A 22,268-nucleotide genomic window follows, 5' to 3' on the forward strand; every position below is an offset into this window, starting at 1 on the left:
ATGAGCCGACGTCCCCGGGTGCCTGGATATGAGACCATGAAGAGCAAAGACACGGGTCACCCAAATAGGCAGGTGTGTGCAGCTGTGGCTGTTAACTAACTTTGTTGGGGGTGAGTTTCAGATGGGAAATATGTTACAGGTTTAAATGCTGTTGGCCCCTTCCTTTCACAGTCTCTTGAATGGTAGGTAAGTGATGTATACCCACCAGGTATGGGTCATGATCTGGAGTCCCAGTGCCTTGTGCATCTGACCTTGCAAATAGTATTTCATTTGTGAAGAATAAGAGTAATTTCTTTGCTAATTATGAGGAGTATTCATAGAATTTTTCCTTTACTGATCATTTGGCAAATATTTTATCCAGACTCATGATCTCTAGCTTAGAAGGTCTTTAAACAGTATATTCTCAGGAAGAATTAATTGACTTTAGTTTATTTAAATGTAATTAGGAAGGGAAATATATTTAATAAAACATCATATATTCTGAAAGGTAAGAATGAGTGATTTTGTTATTATTGTTATTTACAGCTGTTTCCCCTTGTTAACTCAGGTAATTGAGAGTGCCTGTTTTATTGAGAGCTGTGTGCTTTCTTAGGAAAACAGTTTCTATTTTGTTAACATTTCCGCTTGTACACTGGTGAGAACTTTCTTCTGTTCAGTGTTGCTGACCTCCTTGTTTCCTGGGTCCTTTGGCAGAAGAGAGGCGTGAGTGAGGGGGAGCCTTCCTTCCTGGTGGGCATCAGAGGGTTGTGTTCAGTGTGTTTGATGATTTCCTCCTTGTGGTTCTCTTGGTTGTCAGCTGACCTTCTCTCTCCTCATATGCACCTTGTCTACCAGTTCTTTAAAAGTGCTCTTGGTTCCTGGAGAAAGTAGGAGCTGAAACTTTTTCTGTCTGAGGTCTGCTAGATGTAGCCTCCCAGAGTATTTCCTGCCTTTAGGAAAACTGGGGACCCCAAGTCCTTTTGTTTCAGTTATAGCGGAAGGAATAGTTTAGAGAGCTGCTTTTATTTTTTGTGGTTACCTTATAGAACTGGGGGAGCAACAGAATAGGGCCCATTCTTGTACTGCTTTCGTACATTATTCTGATTGTGTGGGTTCTCCCTTGCTGTAACCTTTCTATTCAAAGCTGCTTTTGGAAGGAGCATTTTACCAGAAGCGAATCCCCTCCCCCAGACTTGAGCCTAATGACCTCACTTTCCTTCCTGTCTTCCTATGTGGAGTGTGCTTGCTAATGCTGCTCCAGTCAGCTGATCCTTCTCCAAATGGGACTGTTAGCGTGGATATCAGTTAGGAGGTGAAAAGGGGAAGCTTTCTTGAGTTGGAAGGCCCGAAAGAACCCGGCCGAGGAGTGAGGTGGTCTGTTACTGTCTAGGAATCCTGCTCAGAGGATAAAGCTACCGTTAGAAAATCCTGATCTTGTACTGTGCCTACTGCTGTGTTCTTGGAGTAAAGGCAGTGGTTATAGAAGTAGAAGCCTGTGAGAAAGATTGCCTACTCTCAGGAAATAATCTTAACAAGAAATACTAGTTATTTGGATCCACAGTTTACTTGAATATCATCAGACTTTTTCTGCAGCATGAAGGATACAAATTATTAACCTCAGTTTTTTTGTTTTTAAAGAAAAAGCACAACAGCGGCAGCTCAGCCCTTCTGAACAGCCCCACAGTAACAACAAGCTCATGTGCAGGGGCCAGTGAGAAAAAGAAATTTTTGGTAAGGAATAAAATTACCCATTAAAGCTGAAATGTGCTTTTAAATCTTGCAGTGCTGGAAGTGTATGGAATTCATATCCTGGACAAATTGTTTTAGTGGATTTGTAGGGAGCACTGGTTACTCATTACCTGTGTTCTGTTACCATTTCTCACAACAATATTATTCATAAGCAGCCTGTATCACTGCTGAACAGTAAATTTCTGTGGTGATAGAAATGTTCTATATTTGTGCTGCCCCAATTTAGTAGCCACTGGCCATACGTGGCTGTTGAGCAACTGAGGAACTGAGTTTAAATTTTTAGTCAGTTTTAATTATTTTACATTTAAATAGCAACATGTGGCTATTGGCTATGGTCTTAGCACAACTTTATATAAGGGACTATTGATTTTTTGGGCAAGAAATTGAGTAAATCCTTGGAGATGTGTATATTCATCCTCCATGGACTGGTCATGAGTTCATGGGTTTCTACACATTGTAATAAACTCATCAGTGGGAAACCTATCTAATAGTCTAATCCAGGGGCATGGGGTTCTGGGGAGAATGGGAAGCTGTGGAACTCTCATGGCTGTTTAGAAATTGAAGCTCAAAGTTTTATGCTAACTTTAGGTAAAAGGACAATGAAAACATCAGACTAGCTTCTGCTGTTAATAAAGTCAAGGTTGTAGAGTGGTCTCTTCTGGGAAGTGTAGCAGATGTTCAGCTTCTGACCAGGAGAAATATTCTTCAGCAAAATCCTGAAAGCGGAAGGAGAGAGAAAGTCTTAGTGAATGCATTTCCGAGGAAGTGTGAGATGGGGTAAGATGGGGGTGGTGAGAGCAGAGGGGACGAGTGTTTACAGCCTGATATAATGAAAAGAGCCCAGCCTAAGAGTCTCGAGATATTAATAGTTTGTTACTGTAGGACTTTACAGTTTACAAAGTGAATTCCCTTTTTAAAAATTCTTGCTTTTGTTTGTCTGGGCCTGGGATAGGAATAAACAGTTTCCTCATTACCACTTCTGCCAGAAGGTCCACGCTTAGGAGGAGAGAGGACTGAAAGATCAAAAACCTAATTTAAATGGCTAGGAGATGCCAAATTGGTCTAAGAAATGTCACAGTGGGCTAAAGATTGAGGTTGCAGAGTCCCAGTTGAAAGAACCCAAGTATTTTGGCCAGTAGGAAAGATGGTTTGTTTGGGGATAGATTGGTGCTCGCAGGGGCAAGCAGCGCCTCAGAGTGAGAATGGTAGCCTCCTGGGGCTCATACTTGGCACGACAAGGAATGCCACAGGAGCTGGGACTTCAGTGACAGAACTGGTTGGGACCGAGGCCTGGAAGAACGGGAAAGCCTAGTTTAATATCTCTGCTTGGCAAGACTTCAGACATCCTCTTCCCCGAGTAAACAAACTAGGCGATTAATTGAAAAAGGGAATGATTTGAGAACGGCTAAGCGTTCTGAGCAGCTATGGAAGTACAGGGGCATGACGTGCTTGGTTATCCACCTGTTTGCTAGAAGTTAGGATCTGTGCGGTTTGTGTTTTCCCATTAGGTCCCTGGAAGCCTACCACCTGGTTAGAGCTGGCTGCACATTTTTGGATCGGTGTGGCACACCCTAGGTGTGGTTGGGGCCCATGGACGGCTCTGTAGGCCATAATGTGCAGACTCTTTAGAAGTCATCACTCGCAGTGCTTTAGCAACAGGTGCTGTTTTTCCAAGTTGACAGCTTAGTGTACTGAAAGGAGCCCAGAAGTCATTGAGTTGTTAATAATCCGTTAACGTGGAATTTTGCAGTTTGGAGAGTGCTGTCAACAACAACAATTAATAGCAATAACAACAATATAAGCATGTGTGTTATAGTTTAAAAATTCTCAAAGTGCTTATGCAAAGGTTTTAAGTAGAGCCAGGAAGTAAACCCAGGTCTTCTGACTCCTGGTCACAGTAGTTTTACCTACTGTAAAAGTAGTACTGTAAAAGTAGTACTGTGTAAGTCTGATGACCTTTCTGAACCTCAGTTTTTCTGTTTACCTCTGGAAGTTGTGAGCTCATAGAATATAAAGCGCTTTATACATTGGAGCACAGGGCACGGGTGTAAAGCGGTAGTGCCTGCGTCACTTCTGTTGTCATGGAGCTGAAAAGGTTAAGGATTTCTGCCTTTATTGGATTGACATTACTATCAATCAGATGGTCCTTTGTAGACTTCTGCAGCTAACCTAACATATGAAAATCCCAGTGAAGGAAGAAATAGAATCCTTATTACCACAGGTTCCTGTTTTCCTTGAATCTTATCACAGAGGTAGGTAGAGGCTTGCACGGAGATGTTTACTAGTTGGTACTTGAGAATGAAAAAGTTGTTTTCTTCATAGCAGGCACTAGAAGGGCAGGCTCTTGGTATCAGCTCTAAAGGAAGAGAATTCTGGGAGCTGTTCTGCCAGCAGGGGCAGGGACTGAGAGGACTGTCTTTTGCTTTTTACTGTGATAGACCTGACTCTTCAGGACTTCCTTTCTCTTTCAAGAGTTATTGATAAGATAGGCTGGCTAGTTTGAAAATAAAACATACAGTGTACAAGTCTCATATTCTATTTCGTAAGAAGCTTCCTTTTCTGTGGTATTTTATTAAGTAGCAGTAAATGATGAATATACCATTTCATCATTGATTTATTCACATCCTCACTGAATGTCTTGCACAGTGCTAGGACTGGGGACTGAGAAGGAACTGGGGCAGGGAAGATGGTTGCTTTATAATCACCTCTTCCACTGATCTCTTAGGACTTCTCTGAGTCACACAAATAAAATTATTTTTGGTGCTCTTTTCTTCTCATTTATTTACTATCTTTGGCAAAATTAGGGCTCCAGTGCCAAAGATGTGGGAGCCAGCAAAGATACATAGCAATGTGGGGGAATGCAAGCGCTACAGAATCAGAGAGAGGGTGCCGGAGATACTGGCTCATGGGGGCCTTCACCAGGTCAGAGGTTCACAGACATTTGTTTAATAAACACTTTGATTTTTTTTTTTTTTGAATTCTTGAGAATCTTCCTGGATTACATGTTCAGTTGTTGAGTTCAGACTTTGAGAAGGTCTTTTCTACTTAAGTTTGGTATCGTTGATCACTCCTGTTGCCTGTATGCCGTTCCCAGATTGTAGCCCAGCCTGGGGGCCTGCACTGCCTTCTCCTGGCTATGGCTCTTACTCTTTTGCCACACTGGGAGGCCTGAATTTTTGTACCAGTGCTTTTTTCTCAGCAGCTGTGGCATCTCTCCATTTACTTCAATGTGAACTTATACTCAAGCTTCTTAGACAAAAGAAATATGTTATATTCCCTGTACCCTAGGAATCACACAGTCTTATTATAAACGAGAAATATGTGAAAAAAAGAAACTAAGGTAGGATGTGACTGTGCCTAAATATATGGTACAAATTCTGAGAGGTGAAGGCGGCCAGGAAAGTGAAAGGTGGGCCAGAACTTGGGCCAGAGGAGTCACAGAGTCATCTCCGGAGAAGGTGGCACCAGAGCCAAGCAGTGAAGGATGTGTAGGAGTTTAGTCAGGGGGTGCAGCACCCCGGGGTGGGAGACTGCATTATTAAAGGCCTAGGGGAAGGAATGCATATGGCATATTTCAGGAAATAGGGTGCGCATTGAGCTGGCTGGAGAGAGAACAAACAATGTGAGATGATTAAGTAAGCATAAGTTCCAGGGGGCTTTGAATAATAGTTAATAACTTAGACTTTATTCCGTAGGTCATGGGTATCGCGGATTAGTTTTTGAATAAAGAAGGGATGTGGTGAAAGCGGTGGCTAAGATGATTGAGACTGGAGGCATGTAGAACGTGCTGGAAGAGGGGAGCTGGGAAGTGCAGAGGCTGCTTCAGGAGTTCAGGAGGGGAAAGGGACTCGAGGCGAGTGAGGACTGAGAGAATGGGGAGCAGTCTCATCCGGGAGTCTCTGGAGGGGAGAGCAGGGTCTTGCCATCTGCTGAGAAAGGGAAAAGAGGGAACGAATCAAACGGAGCTCAGAGGTTTGAGCCTGTCGCCAGTATTATAAGTGGCACCGTTGAGAAGGGGGACTAGTTAGGGAGGGTGGCTGATTGAGACACATGACTAGGTTGAGTTTGCAATTATAGAGAAAGACTGAGCTGTGTGCGCAGGTATGTGTGTGCACTGCTTTTGCAGTTCTGAAATCCAAAGAGTACTGCCAACTGAAAGGAGCTTTTTAAAATTTATGTATTTTAAAATTTCCGGCAAACTCAACAAAACTTGGCCTGAATGGACACAGGGCTATTTACAGTCTTTATTTATTGCACTTATTGTGAATATTCATACTTTTCAATACAGAAACTGACTTTTGCTGTTAACAGGTAAACCCTGAATCTCAGTGACTGTACAGCTGTGTCCAGTGCAGGGAAGGAGGCGACAGTGTTCCCCACAGCCACGTCAGGACCCTGATTGAGGGTGGCTCCTCTGACCTGGAACATGTGGCTGCCAAGGAAGAGAGAGCAGAACTCAGCTTTGTCCCTAGCTATTGGTCAGAACTAGTTACAAAGCCCCAAAGTAACTTCCGAGAGGCTTAGCAGCGTAGAGGAGGGCATGAAGTGTTTGTGTCTGCCTCTGCCATGGGAGCGCCACCTGTCACCCTCCCTCAAGAGGGGCATCACTTAACATACAGAACACCAACCACTGTTCTGAAACATTTTTGGCTCCCAAGGGTTTGGCTAAAGGAAAATGGACCTGTATTTTCATTTTTTGAACATGTGTATCAAGTACCCTTCTCATAGCTTTCCCCAGTTATTTCACTTAATTATTTTGATAATTCCACGAGACAGATTGCCACTGTTTGCACTTTGCAAATGAAGAAACTGGGTCACAGAGAGTCATGTTCAAGGTTATAACGGGGAGGTTATAGAGCCAGGGTTTGAAGCCAGACAACTTGACTCTAGTGTTCCATTCCTTACAACGACTTACCTGTCTCGTTTACATGGCAGACAGATGACGTTTTGCTTGAGAAGGTGGGGCTGGACATAGAGATTTGGGAATCTTCTATTTAGAGGTGACCTGATTTTTTAATTCCTACCAAGGAGAAGAAGTGAAGAGAAGGAGAGAAATCCAGAGGCCAAAAGTTCAAACCTTGAGGCACAGTCACGTGTTGAGGGGAGGGGTGGGAGAAGGCATGAGGAAGAGGAACCAGCAAAGAAGCAGAAGTGGTTAGAGTGGTGGCAGGTTCCCTGGCTTGAGACAGGGGCACAGAGGCAAGGAGGACACAGCCACCAATGCGCAGTGCCTCAGAGAGACACAGAGAACGGTTGGCAGGAAGGAATCGAATCCAGTGAGCTTTAGCTGAGCTTTCTTGTCCATGGCTTGTTCTAGTCAGCCCTGACAGGGGAAACCCAGGGTTAGGAACTTGGCAGATTTGGGCACACCATGTGGTACATGGAAACCAGTCATGGGCCTGCATCCTGATCTGGAAATGCTGTAGCCACATCAGACACAGGACTCAGAAGACTGGGCGTCTTTGTTTACACTGCTTGCTAATCACAGGCTAGGTTAGTCTTGAGTAGGAGTGATTTGTGGTTTGAGGCAAAAGTTTAATTCCCTTTCTGACTGAATTCACGTCAAATAGAATTTGGATTATGTCCCATCATGAAATAAATGTAGTTCCTTTAGTCCCACAAAGGGACGGAGGGAGTTGCTTCCTAGGTGCATCTAAATATCGTAAGTCCCCCGCATATGAACCTTCAAGTTGTGAGCTTTCAAAGACGCGAATGTGCCCTCCCATGTTCAGTCACGTAAGTTAGTTCACATGCCTGGCGTACACGCGTGTGCATCCTCTACCAACGGCTGTGCTTTTGTGTGCTGTACAGTACTGTATACAGTAGTACAGTGTCTTTATTTCAAGCCCAGGATGCACAGAAACAAGTGTAAAAGCAGCGGTGATGTAGCTGGTGCTACTGTACTTCTCAAGGTACTGTACTATAAGATTAAAAATGTGTTATATTACATTATTTGTGTGAGAAGTATTATAAACCTACTACAGTACAGACTATATAACTGATTGTGTTAGTTGGGTAACTAGGCTAACTTTGTTGGACTTGAACAAATCAAACTTATGAACGTGCTCTTGGAACGGAACTTATTGGTATGTAGGGGACTTAACTGTAATAATGTTGTAGGTGAAAGGTGTGGTACCCTACCTGTAGGGACAGACAGGACTGCAGACTGGTGGAGACGTGGGGTCCTCTAGAGCTGGTGTGAAACTGGACAGTATGGGAAGCTGGAGGTGGCATGGCTGAGCGCGGCAGCATGAGGCAGACACTGTGCTTTGGAAGGCGCTTCCCATGGGGACTTCAGGGGAGGGAGAAAAGGAAGACAGTGGCAAAACTGCTGTCACTCATAAAACCTTGAAGCCACATAACTTCCTCTGTAGTGTGGCACATCTTTCCACGTGTGCGTGTGCACGCTCACACTCACACACAGTCTCTCTCACCTAGAATGCAGACCAGGTAGGGCACCCTGCCTTCCCGTTCCACCTTCTTTACCTCCAACCATGCACAGCCTCAACCAGAGCCTCGCCTACAGGTTCCCCAGGCCTCATAGCTTCCCGCAAGGTCACCACCCTGATCTGATGCCGACTCCATTATTACTTCATCTCCTCCATGAGTTCTGAAAAAGTAAGGTTTCAGAAGATGCTGTGATAGTTTCTTCTTTTCAGTGTTCCCACTGAAGCCCTGCATCTGTGAGTAAAATAAGCCTCCCTTGCCTGTGTAACACTTAGGTTGTAGCCTATCTGCTGCCGCCGCTGCTAAGTCGCTTCAGTCGTGTCCAACTCTGTGCGACCCCATAGATGGCATCCCATCAGGCTCCACCATCCCTGGGATTCTCCAGGCAAGAACACTGGAGTGGGTTGCCATTTCCTTCTCCACTGCATGAAAGTGAAAAGTGAAAGTGAAGTCGCTCAGTCGTGTCCGACTCTTTGCGACCCCATGGACTGCAGCCTACCAGTCTCCTCCGTCCATGGATTTTACAGGCAGGAGTATTGGAGCGGAATGCCATTGCTTTCTCCTTGTAGCCTATTTAGGTTTCTTTTAAAGCATTATGATCTTGAGAGAATTTATTTAACTTCACTGTAACTCAGTTTCTCCTGTAAAATAGGGATCGTAAGAGTTCCTGTTGTGAAGGTTAGTTTAATTGATGCATGTAACATACTTAGAACAAGGCTTAGTATATAGTAAATGCTTTATAAATGTCAGCTACTGTCATATTATTGGTAATGGATAAAGTGGTCCATATGTTAAATCGAAGGATGAGTGGGCTGTATCAGGGTTGTATTTTGAAGAGCTGTCACAGTGCAGGCCTGTTACTCCAAGGAGCTTTGCTGTCCACTGTTCAGTATGTGAATTTTGGGGGAGAATCCCAGGGACAGGGGAGCCTGGTAGGCTGCCATCTGTGGGGTTGCACAGAGTCAGACACGACTGAAGCGACTTAGCAGCAGCAGCTCTTTGAGCCTCCATTTCCTTGACTTTAAAATAGTGAGTTGGAGTCTGTATTCTTATATTTCAATTCAGTGACTCTTAAGATGTGTTCTGGGACCCCTAGCAGGTTCCCAAGAACCTTTTGGGTGTCCCTCAGGTTAAAACTATTTTCATAATAGTACTAAGATGTTCCTTGCCCTTTTCACCTTCATACTCTTAAAAAAGTACAGTAGAGTTTTCCGGAGGCTACCTGATCCATGTTACCACAGCAGTTTGAAAGCAGAAGCTGATCTGAGAGCCCAGCCGTCTCCTATGAAGCCAGCATTAAAGAGTGTCCCACTCTCTTGCTTCACTTTTTCTTTCTTTCTTTTTGTTTCCCGGTATTCTGGCCACACTTTGTGGCGTAGAGGATACTCCCCTGACCAGGAGTTGAACCTGTGCCTCCCCAGTGAAAGTGCCAAATCCTAACCACTAGGCCACCAGGGAACTCTGTCTCACCTCACTTTTTAAAAAACATACAGTTTTTAAAATGTGTTTATGTTAACACATAATGGTTTTAAATTATTTTTAGATGAATAAAATTTGTTTTCCTAGCTTTAATTTGTAATAAGGCAAATATCTGTAGATATCATATACATAAACAAAAGCTTTTAGGGGTTTTTAGAGTATAGTTAGAGTCTTTAGAGTGTAAATTTTTAGAGTGTAGGTTAGAATCATCAGTCTAGTTCATTTGACTGGAAGAGAATTCTAGCCCTCCCATCTCTTGGAAAGGGGAAGTCCTTTGTGCACCTACCCTGCCTTTCAGCTTTCTCCTTTTTCTGTCACTTTCTCTGCCTGCTCTATGTTCTTCATCTTCAGATATCCTGAAACCCTCTTCTTTCTTCAAAGCCACAGTCTTTTGCCTGTCTCAGTATTATTTTCATTCACTGACTATGAACTCTTTCTTACCTTTATCTCTGTTGCTTGGTGGTTTCCTAACTATCTTAGTTTTCTTTTTCCTTTGTACCTGTTCTTCTATAATATGTCTTCTCTTTTCCTGTCATTTCTAACTCCCTCAAGTTATTTGCTTGACCTTTATAGTATCTCTTCCTCCCTGATTTGTTCTTTAACCTTCTAACACCCTTTCCTTCTCTGGTTCCTGATACTTATACTCAACTCTGTGTTTTTCAATCAGTGAATTCATTTAACAAATATTGGTAAGCACGAACATTATATACCATTACGTTTGCTTGTCCCTGGAGCTACGGAATTAAGAGAGGCATGATCCCTGTTCTCCCAGAGCTTATAGGGTACCCTGATGGTCATCTAGGCTAAAACTGGGGACGGTTATAAGGTATTTGTCCAGGGTGCCACTCTACTCCCACTTAGGGCAGCCGTGATAAGGTAGTGGAGATCACTGGTACCAGTGGCAATCATTTATTGTGTGTCTACTATGTATTAAGTATTATACTACATTTTCTTGTTTAGTTCTCATAACAACTCTGTGAGTTAGGTATTTAGCCCTATTCTGCAGATGGAAGAACTAAGAGTTATAGAGGATAAGTAACTTGGTTGTGGTCGTATAGCTAGAATTATCACTATGAAGAGTTCTTTTTCCATTTAGTTACGTCAGCCAAGAAGGAGTAGTATCCTGGCCCAGAGGTGGCGACATAGTGGGAGCAGCTCCAGAGCCAGTTGTGGAAATAGAGCTTGTGAACTTAGAGATGACACGTCAGAGCAGATCTCCTGAGCTGGGCAACCCCAGGGGTTCTTGTCCCAAGACCTTTGTTGCCCCAGAGGTTAGAACGCTATGACAGGAGTGCCTGTCAGGGCAGAGAAGCTCCAACAGGAGCCTCCAGGCATGCTGCCTAATGTTGCTGAAGGGCTGCCTGAGGCTACCTGGGTGGGGCAGGAGTGACACAGGCCAGAAAACCCGCTAACCTGTCTGTCCTTTCTTTGGCAGAGTGACGTCAGAATCAAGTTTGAGCACAACGGGGAGAGGCGGTAAGTCTGCCTCCTGATGCGTGGATGTGTCCGTTGAGCCCCATTTCTCAGAAAGCGTGCAGCTTATGGGGGCCATCTCCCTGGAATGACTCCTGTGGGGTCCCTGGCTAGGTAATGGGGTTGATGGGGCAGAAAGGGGAATGCTGCATCCTTGGTTTGGCATATTGACTGAACCTTGTTTCTGGTCTTAAAGCTGGTGGTCTGGTCAACTGCTAATGTTTTACCCTTTTGCTCTTATTCTGCTGCTGTGAGGTCCACCATTGTGCTGGGGGAGGAAGTCAGGGCTCCAGCTCCACTGAGTCATAGCTTCCAGACATGCTGACCCTGTGCCAGCTGTGGGCATCAGAGGGAGAGGAGGCTTCTCCTGTGACGTGCTACCATTCCTGTCCTGAAAGAGTGTCCCTGGTTTTGTCCACATCAGGGGTCATGTTGGGTGAATTGGTAGTTTCTTAAAATGTCTCTAGGTCATGGGAAGCTGCATTAAGTCCCTCAGTTGTGAAAGATTTCAGCTCATTTGAGGACATAGAAAGAGAGAGTTCTCAGTCTGCATTCTGCATCTTACCTTGGGGAAGTGAAAGTACTGTTACAAAACCCTTGTATCCTTTTCCCATTGTCAATATTAAGGTTTTTGTAGGAGGTCAAGATAGAAGTTCTCAGTGGAGAAAAATATGACTTCACTTAATTTCTCAAGTTATTTTAAGGAAAATCTTTAAGAAAGCATATAGAACTCTGGTCAGGGGATGTTTGGGACACTTTGTGTGCATGTGTGTAGCATGTATACACACAAGCATGCTTTTCAGTATCTGTTTCCTGCTCTTTGCCTTTCTCCCTCGTTGATAACTGCCCTGCCCTTTTTCCTTTACTATGAACATTTGGAGGGCAAAGAGCACACCTGTGAGGATAAGATCCTCCTATTTTACCAGTCACCAGAGGACCTTGCATGCTTCCTCAGTCTCTTCAGTTGTGTCCAACTCTTTGCGACCCTATGGACTGTAGCCTGCCAGGCTTTTCTGTCCATGGGATTCTCCAGGCAAGAACACTGGAGTGAGTTGCCATTTCCTTCTCCAGGGGATTTTCCTGACCCAGAGATTGAACCCACATCTATTTCGGCTCCTGCATTGCAGGCAGGTTCTTTACTGCTGGGCCACTGGGGAAGCCCCCAGAGGACCTTAAGTGCCTTCAAACGTTTTTGTCCTGAAAGTTCTCTGCTGCTGGCATCTTTCAGCCCACTCTGAAACTAGCTCTGGATATCTGTGGCTCTGCTTTCGCTTAAAAAGATACATTCAGAAGCCTGCAAGTTGGTCAGAGGTGGAAACATTGTGCAAAGGGCCGTCTGCAGAGCCAGGGCCTGCTGCTGCTAGGTAAATTCTAGGGCTGTTCCAGGCCGGGAGGGAAGAAGGTTTTCTGAGCTCTGTCCCCAGCTGTTCTTTCTAGGACCTGCCAGTAGCATGGAAGTTAAATTGTCACTTCATTGTTGCTGCTTTTCACACTTCTGACCGGACTGGATTTTGGAGGGATTGCCAAAGTCAGAGCAGCCAAGAGTTTTCAGAAGTAGATACAAAATCAAAGGCTCGATTGTGTTGGAGCCTAATTACGCAGTTATGCTCTCCTGAATTCCTGTTCCCTAAGTGGTATATAGTTACAGTGAGCGGACTTACACTGAGAAAGTGTGTGTGTTTAGTTTCAGAGATGCTGCCAGATCGAAACCACAAATATTTAAGGTGGTCAGGCAGGAATGGCCTTTTGAAGCCCCGAGCAGCAGTGTTGGTATCAAGATTTTGAGAAGTGCATGCTCTTTTTATGGAGCTGTTTTCTGGAGCCGTGGTGTTTCACTGTTCGTGTACTGTGTGTGGAATTGAGGACTCTGTAAAGTCTGTGCGGCGAAGCCACGTACAAGCTGCTCTGTGCCAGACAGCTCTGGTTTCATGTATTTCATATCTTAAAGATTTGGTTGAAAATATTTCTGTGGGCTTTCTTTACTTTTTACAGGACTAGGAACAGGATCTATTTAAATGTGGTAGGTTCTTATAGACTTAGAATTTACAGAAAAGAGGAAAGAAAGAATAGTGATTTTTCCCCTTCGTCATTGCCAGATATCCATTCTGGTGGGCTGAGTTTCCCTTTGCTTTGGATGGGTGGGCATCAGACTCTGAACTTTCCTCCCTCTTAGCCTCAGGAGGGCAGAAGAGGACTGTAGACTAAGATCTCCCTCCTTGGAAATTATATTGCTGAATGTATTAGTTTATATCCACCAGGAAATCCATCCATATTGTAATCCTTATATTCCCTCCCCACCTCAAATCAACCATCCCCAGCATTAATCAGGTGCTGTCTTTAAAAAAGAGAGAGAGAAAGTTAAGTGCTACCTAGATATGAGTTATCTAGATATGTGTGTTTGATTGATTCTTTTGAGAGAATACCTTTCTATTTATCTCTTATAGTAAATCATATCCCCCTCATCAGGACCTCAGCCACAGTTCAAAAGGGGCCTGCCTTTTGAACTGGTGGGGATGGTTGTGCTGGGTGTTAGACCTGTCTCTGAAGTACTAGCCTGAAGATGCCAGTTATTTAAGGTGATGGTGGCAGCTTAGATCTTAACTAACCTGGGAGTCCTGCTTTCTTGACTTTGATAGGACTTTTGGACTGCTTTTAAATGGTTTCGGAAGTTTTAAATGGTTCATCACCAAACCAAATGCAGGAGAATTTATCTGAGCCTGATCTTTTTCTGACAGTGTTAGGGACATCTGAGTGGATCTGGTATTTTATTCAGAAAGGTGGACCCCTTTTGAACCATTGCTGAGGTCCTGATGAAGGGGATATGGACTTAATTATTATAGAATTTAGTAATTCCTTAATTACAAAAGAATTAATAGAAAGGTATTCTCTCGAAAGAATCCATCAAATACTCATGTCTAGATAACCCATATCTAGGTAGCACTTAATTTTTTCTCTTTTTTTTAAAGACAGCACCTGATTAATGCTTGGGATGGTTGATTTGAGGGGGGGAAATATAAGGATTACAATATGGATGATTTCCTGGTGGATAAAAATCAATATATTCAGCAATATAATTTTCAGAAATGAAGGTAGTGACAGATGAAGGAAAAGTTATAGAGAAATTATCTTCCTGAGATATTAGGCTTTGTGTGAAGGATTATACTAATAGCCTATCAACGTTGTTCAGTAAAACTTCCCCTCTAATAGAAATGTTCTGCAGAAATCCCTTGGTAGCTGAGGAAATTGGTTCCCGGGCCCCCTGTGGAAATCAAACTCCTCGGATGCGCAAGTCTTTTAGATGAAATGGTGCAGTCTTTGCATATAACCTATGTACATCTTTGTGTATACTTTAAACCATCTCTAGATTTCTTATAAACCTAAGAGAATGTAAATGCCATGTAAATAGTTGCCAGCATGGGGCATATTCAAGTTCTGCTTTTTTGGAACTTTCTGGAATTTTTTTTTCCAGATATTTTTGATCTGCATATGTAGACCTGGGTATAAAAAGGGGTGACTTATAGCTGTGTTCTCCAGTATCTAGTGAGCACTTGAATGTGCTGATGGGACTGAAAGAGCTGATTTTAAATTTAATCAATTTAAATAGCCACATGTGGCTAGTGGCTACTGTATTGAACAGCTCAGTTCTAGATATGACTTTCATGATGCCCACTGATTTCAGCCAGCCAGATTTCATGAAAATCCAATGGCTTACCTATCAAATTACCCGTGACATTTTTCACAGAACTAGAACAAATAATCCTGAAATTCATTTGGAACCACAGAAGGTAAATTGCCAAAGCAATCTGAGGAAAAAAGAAAGCAGGAGGCATAACCCTCTCAGACTTCAGACAAATTTAAAAGCTGCAGTCATCAGCAGTTTAAATTGTTGCTGTCAAATTTGTCTTCTTCCTTTTGACTTCTATATTTTATGTAATTTTATATAATGCTTAGGAAGACCTTCCCTACTCCAACATTTTTTTAATTCTACATTTTCTTATATATATGTACATATGTAGTATGCATATGTTTCTTTTTTATGTTCTCTTCTGTTTATCTCTTTATTTTTGTTTAAATAAGTTTTAAAGTATTGGGTTGGACCCCTATGATATGGTCACTTTTATATGTCAAACATTGTTGACTATCCCCAGTATCCCTAATACATTAAAACTTTTTATTTAAAAAATGTCAAATGCACACAAAAGTAGAGAATGTGAAACTGAACCTCCAAGGATCTGTTACCCAGCTTCAACATTATCAGCATTTTGCCAACCTTGTTTCATCTATCCCCACTTGTAAATTTTGTTGTGCTGTGTAATGACAAATTATTTTAAGACCTCTTTGAACATGTTCCTACTCTACCATGTGTTAATATTTATAGAAATTGTTCTTTAAACAGACCTAGTGAGTCTCTCTTGGAGACGGCAATGGCACCCCACTCCAGTACTCCTGCCTGGAAAATCCCATGGACAGAGGAACCTGGAAGGCTGCTGTCCATGGGGTCGCTGAGGGTCAGACACAACTGAGCGACTTCACTTTCACTTTTCATTTTCATGCATCGGAGAAGGAAATGGCAACCCACTCCAGTGTTCTTGCCTGGAGAATCCCAAGGACGGCGGAGCCTGGTGGGCTGCCGTCTATGGGGTCTCACAGAGTCGGACATGACTGAAGTGACTTAGCAGCAGTAGCAGTAGCAGTGAGTCTCTCTAGAAAAATATCAATATCAATACTGTTTATAGGCACACATGTGTCACTGGTTAAGAAAACTAATCAGGCATATAACCAACTCAAGGGGAATTCCTGTGACTCGGTGGTGGGAAAGTCAATTCTTAGGATAATCAGCATTGAGACTCCTGTGGCATCTCAAAAATGAACAGTAGAAAAGACCTTTTCAAGTCCTGGATGTGAGTCATTTAGGAGTTAAGACCATGTTTTCAGGACTGTAGTTCCAGTCTCCAGTTTTTCTTCCTAATAGGAATATTTGGAACATAGCTTTTAAATCCAGGTGTCCTGCCATGATACTGAACTGTCGTTGACTGAAAGATCTGAGCTGAAGTGGTAGAACATTGATTGAGATTGAACATTGATTTAGCTACCTGTGGGTACTATTGAAAAACCTGAGAGATGCTCAGAGAAAGGGTGAAAAGATAAAGGCAGATAAGAGAAGAAAAAAATACAGAAAAAGACAAGCTACATGAAAAATAAAAAGAACTCTTGAAAAGAAAGGAAAATATCACTCAGGAGTCATAACTTCTAAACCCTGCATTTAAAATATGCAGTTAATCATGCTTCTGTTCTCTTTCAGAATTATAGCATTCAGCCGGCCTGTGAGATACGAAGATGTGGAGCACAAGGTGACGGCAGTGTTTGGGCAGCCCCTGGACCTACATTACATGAACAATGAGGTGCGAAAGGCAGCTGGCGGGGGCATGGGGAGCACCTTGCCTGCCTTTTCCTCTCTGCTTAACTGAGGATCTCCTAGTTTGTTCTTCTGATGTCATCTGCAGGTTTTCATTTTCTGGAGCCTCTTTTGTTAATTCCGATAATTCTGGGATTTTTCTTTTTTACTGCGTGGAAGATTGCACAGCTATTTCCATTCCCTCTGCTCATTCTAGGCTGGTACCTCTAATAACTCCATGGTGGAGTCAGGTATGGGGATCAGGGTCAGAGCTTAGCATTGCCTTGCTATAGCAGAGGGTTCAGCAGGGCTGGGGATGTGGTGAAAATTGGTGGGTAGGACTGTCAACCTCTATTGACAGTCATAAATATTGGATTCTTCTCAGAGTTTAGCTTCTGATTGTAGCTGGTGTCAAACATTAGCACCTCATCTAATCATTTCTTTAAACGCTTACTCCTCCTAACCCCACCCAATGGTCCTTATTTATGCATACTTTGAACATCACTCAGGAAGGAATTCTTTTGAATGTCAGTTACTTGGCTGCTTTCCCACCTCCAAGGAAGGTACTAGAGGCTGTAGTCTGCTTAGGTTGATGCTTTGCATTAGTCTGAAAGGCAACATATTTGTGCCCAGTAAAGAGCCTGCACTTTGAGAGGCTTCCCTGGTGGTCTAGTGGCTAAGAATCCATCTGCCAATGCAGGGGACATGGCTTCGATCCTTGGTCTGTGAAGATCTCACATGCTGCGGAGCGACTAAGCCCGTGCATCACCGCTACTGAGCCTGCAGTCTTGAGCCCACAAGCTGTAACTAGTGAGCCCAAGTGCTGCAGCTGTGGAAGCCCGCACACCTAGAGCCTATGCTCTACAGCCAGAGAAGCCCTTGCAATGAGAAACCCACATACTACACATGCTACAGCTAGAGAAAGCGATGAAGACCTGTCGCAGCCAAAAAATAAATTAAAATCTTTTAAAAAAAAAAGGGTCGATTCATCCCTTAGTTGAAAATAAAGGCTTAAAAAAAAAAAAGCTTGCTCCTTGAGGGAACTAAGTTGAGGGGAATAGACAGGAAAGCTGGGAAACCTCATGGCTCTTTGAGAGGTCTTTCCCATGTAGTTTTATTTTAGTGGTTGAAAAGTTAAGAATTTCCTCCAGACTCTGGGGCTGAAATCTGTAGAAGCTGAGATTTGTTGGCTAAAAACTTTCTGGTCTTCTTCAAACAAAATGTACAGCCACAGTTGGGTACGCATGCTTGCTCAGTCACTTCAGTCGTGTCTGACTCTTTGTGATCCCATAGACTGTAGCCCACCAGGCTCCTCTGTCCATGGAATTCTCCAGGCAAGAATACTAGAGTGGGTTGCTGTGCCCTCCTGCAGGGAATCTTCCTGACTCCGGGATCGAACCCGAGTCTTCTGCATCTCCTGCACTGCAGGCAAATTCTTTACGTCTGAGCCACTGGGGAAGCTCCCCAGTTGGGTATATGCTGCCATATAGCTAACAAAAATAAGACCATATGAGCTTTTGCTTTTTGGATAAATTTTAGAAATACAACAAATTTAGAAAGTCAATAACACTATGGTTAATAAATAAAACAGATGTAAGCATTTCAAAGTATGTAAACTAACACATTTTAAATACAGGATATCAGAACCCCCAAAATATAAGTGAAAAATCCATAGAACAGTTCAAGCATCCATGACTGTATGAGAAAGTGAGGCTAAAATCAGCTAGCTAGTCAGCATTCAAGAAGGTGTTCTTTAGTTAGGAAAGATTTTTCTGGATGATTTAGCACTACTTGTTTCTCTTTCTGTTAATATTTCCATTAAGAATTCCGTATGTCCCCAAATCCATTTTCAAACTCTTTTGCCAAGGAAGTGACTGCCCAGAATGTTGGACATTCCTTTATTCAAATGTTTATGCAGATATTGATTCTAAACCAAATATATATATATTTTAAGAGTCAGTGAAGACTAAAGTATTTGAGCATTTATTTTTCATCACTTTTTTACTGTTGTTGTTGTTTCTGTTTTTGCTTTTTGACCTCATTTCCCAGGCCAGGGATTGAACCCAGGCCATGTCAGTGAAAGCCCAGAATCCTAACCACTAGGCCACCAGGGAACTCCCATAGTTGTTAATATATTCAGTCATGCATGTTTTTCCATACTCTGCTAATGTCAGTGACTAAGAGTTGACTAATATATATCTTATTAATTTCAACTCTCTCAACCTATTTTTCTTTGCCCTCTAAACCCTCCCTTGTCAGGACTTGTGAACCACAAATGAAAAATCTTTGATTTTATTTATGTTTATATTTTTGTTAAAATAGCTTTTTTGAGATACAATTCACCTACCATATCACTTACCCTTTTATTTTTAAATTTATGTTTTTAAACTGTACAATTCAGTGATTTTTAGTATGTTCAGAGTTGTAACTATCAGTACCGGATTCCAGAACGTGTTTATCACCCCAAAGAGAAACCCTATACTCATTAGCAGTCACTTCCCATTCCCCCTCCACTGCCTAGCCCCGGGCAACCACTTATTTACTTTACATCTCTCTGGATTTGCCTATTCTGAACATTTTATATATATGGAATGACACAGTATGTGGCCTTTTGTATTTGGCTTCTTTCACTGAGCATGTATTCAAGGCTCATCTATATTGTAGCATGTATCGGACTTCATTCCTTTCTATGGCTGAATAATATTCCATGATATGGGTATACCACATTTTGTGTATCACTTCATTCACCTCTTGATGTTTTTCTACTTTTGGCTATTATAAATAATGCTGCTGTGAACATTTGTGTACCAGTTTTATATGAACAGATGTTTTTAATCCTCTAAAATATACCTAAGAGGAGAATTGTGGGTCTTGTAGAAACTCTGTATCTAACTTTTTGAGGAACTGCCCAATTTCCTCATATTGGCTGGTACCACTTTACATTCCTACTAGCAATATATGAGGGTTGCAATTTCTCCACATTCTCAGCAGTACTTGTGATTCTTTTTTTTTTTTCTTTTTTAAAAAAATTCTAGCCATCCTAGTAGGTATGAAGTGATATTTTATTGTGGATTTAATTTTCATTTCCTTAATGACTAGTGATGTTGAGTATCTTTTCATGTACTTATTGGCCATTTATTGATTTTTCTTTGGACGAATATATATTCAAATCCTTTGCCCATTTAAAAAACTGGATTGTTGTCCTTTTATTGTTGAGTTGTAAGAGTTCTTCATATACTCTGGATACTAGATCCTTATCATATATTTGCAAAATTGTAGCTTTTTTTTTTTGGTTGTTAAAACATGCTCCAGTAATTTCTTTATCTTCTCTTATCTCCACCCAACACTAGCCTTTATTTATCCTTACTTTATATGTTACTCAGAAATGAATTCTTTAATGTGATATGATCTGTAGAATTTCATCCCATTCCATGGGTTGTTTTGAGATTTTATTTTAAATACCGTTTTTTACTATTTGTTATTTCCTGGCCTAGGATTTAGAGTTCTCATTTCCTTGTATTATAAATTGGGAACCACAGAAATTAATTGGATTTTTGCTTGTGTTTGCCACAGATGTGTAAGATCTGACATTCGTTAGGTCTTAAGGCATAGCATACTTCTGCATCTTTTAATACTAAGTACTCATAATATTTCAGAAAACTAAGATCATGGCATCTGGTCCCATCACTTCATGGCAAATAGATGGGGAAACAGTGGCTGACTTTATATTTTTGGGCTCCAAAATCACTGCAGATGGTGATTGCAGCCATGAAATTAAAAGACGCTTACTCCTTGGAAGGAAAGTTATGACCAACCTAGACAGCATATTAAAAAGCAGAGACATTACTTTGTCAACAAAAGCCCATCTAGTCAAGGCTATGGTTTTTCCAGTAGTCATGTATGGATGTCAGAGTTGGACTATAAAGAAAGCTGAGCACTGAAGAATTGATGCTTTTGACCTGTGGTGTTGGAGAAGACTTGAGAGTTCCTTGGACTACAAGGAGATCCAACCAGTCCATCCTAAAGGAGATCAGTCCTGGGTGTTCATTGGAAGGATTGATGCTGAAGCTGAAACTCCCAATACTTTAGCCACCTGATACGAAGATTGAGGGCAGGAGGAGAAGGGGACGACAAACGATGAGATGGTTGGATGGCATCACCAACTCATAGACATGGGTTTGGATAGACTCCCGCAGTTGGTGATGGATAGGAAGGCTTGGTGTGCTGTGGTTCATGGGGTCACAAAGAGTCGGACACGACTGAGTGACAGAACTGAACTCAATATCTTCTGCTTTTTAGTAGTGAGTAAGACTTATCTATATCCTCGAGAATCTTCTCTTTAATACTTCGGTGGAATGAAAACAGAGGAAGTAATTTTTGGTTCTAGTCATGGATTTTGTTTTTAACTTTTAAACATTAAGATATTAAACCCTTCTATGTGGCCTAAATTTGTGTTCTTATTTGAGTAATGTTTTCATCCTCAGTCCTCCCTCTCTTCCTCCTCCTCTGCCTTTTCTGCTTATTTTGTTAATGTCAGCACAGAGTAGGGTGGGACATGCTTCTACTGCTCAAGTTGGGAAGAATTATAGGGGCTAAAACTGTTTGGGACTTGATGCTTTGGAGTAAAGAGTATTTAGAGAGAGGAAACTCTTCTCAGAAAATATCTTGAAATAAAGTACTAATGTGCTACAGCATGGATGAACTCAAAAACACTAAGCAAAATAAGAAGCTGGATGCAAAAGACTATGAATTGAATATATACGAATTGTGTGATTTCGTTTATATGAAATGTCCAGGAAATGCAAATCTCTAGAGACAGAAAGTAGATTGGTGGTTGCCTGGGGCGAGAGGTAGGAAAGAGGAGTGACTGTGAATGGGCACAAGAGATATTTTTAATGCAGTGAAAATGTTTTAAAATTGAATTATGCGATGGTTGCACAACTCTTGTCATTTTCCTAAAACTTATTAAATTGTACACTTAATGAAGAAAAAAAAGAAAATATCTCTATGGCTTCAGTTAGGTCTTTGAGGACTCCAGAGTATGCATTGAGATTGTTTTTCTCCAAATTTACTTTTAGTGTTAATTTTCTTATTTTTGCAGATTAAAGACATATTTTATATGATTTCCTTTTTCTGTGTCCTGTGTCACAGCTCTCCATCCTGCTGAAGAATCAAGATGATCTTGACAAAGCAATTGACATTTTGGATAGAAGCTCAAGCATGAAAAGTCTTAGAATATTGTTGCTGTCCCAGGACAGAAACCATGTAAGTAGCTCCTGCCCTGGACTGACAGCTGAAGACACAGCTTGCTGTCCTTCAGGAGTTCACGTTCTTCCTTGACAGAGTTTTGTGTTTCTCTGTCACTGCTAAAGCGAGAACATAAGTGTGGTCTAGCCCACTGGGTCAGCAGCCAGCTAGCCTTCTGCATTTGGTTTTACTGCAAAGCCAGATCATCAGTGTCAAAGTTGCAGCTGAAGCTTACTTGGCTTGTGGTGTGGGAGGAAGGAAAGCATTTTATGATAAAGGAGAGGATTCTTTTTCTCTATAGTTAATGTGTTTTTTTAATTTTAAACTAGATATGGACCCCAGCAAGGGAGATTCGCTTAGCGTGGGGGTGCTGATTAGCAAAGGCTTTAAAGGATTTGAGACTGTCATGCTTTGTGAACCCAGCTCCCACAACTCCTCGGCAACTGTGACTTTACCCTGGGACACATGTAGAAAACACACTTTTCCCTTCTGTTCAGTG

At 42.1% G+C, this 22,268-nt stretch overlaps 1 protein-coding gene across 1 annotated transcript in view; it reads left to right on the plus strand.

Annotated features, from left to right (window-relative positions):
- The window catches only part of MAP3K3 (mitogen-activated protein kinase kinase kinase 3), a 52,488-nt gene continuing 30,220 nt past the window's right edge, over positions 1-22,268 (plus strand). Inside the window, exons 1-4 of the mRNA XM_068976470.1 lie at positions 1-72; positions 11,090-11,130; positions 16,430-16,529; positions 21,674-21,768. Of these exons, the coding sequence (XP_068832571.1) occupies positions 1-72; positions 11,090-11,130; positions 16,430-16,529; positions 21,674-21,768 (308 nt within the window). The remainder of the gene's footprint in view (positions 73-11,089; positions 11,131-16,429; positions 16,530-21,673; positions 21,769-22,268) is intronic.

The sequence above is a fragment of the Capricornis sumatraensis genome, chromosome 8 (genome assembly GCF_032405125.1).
Source record: "Capricornis sumatraensis isolate serow.1 chromosome 8, serow.2, whole genome shotgun sequence".
NCBI lineage: Eukaryota > Metazoa > Chordata > Mammalia > Artiodactyla > Bovidae > Capricornis > Capricornis sumatraensis.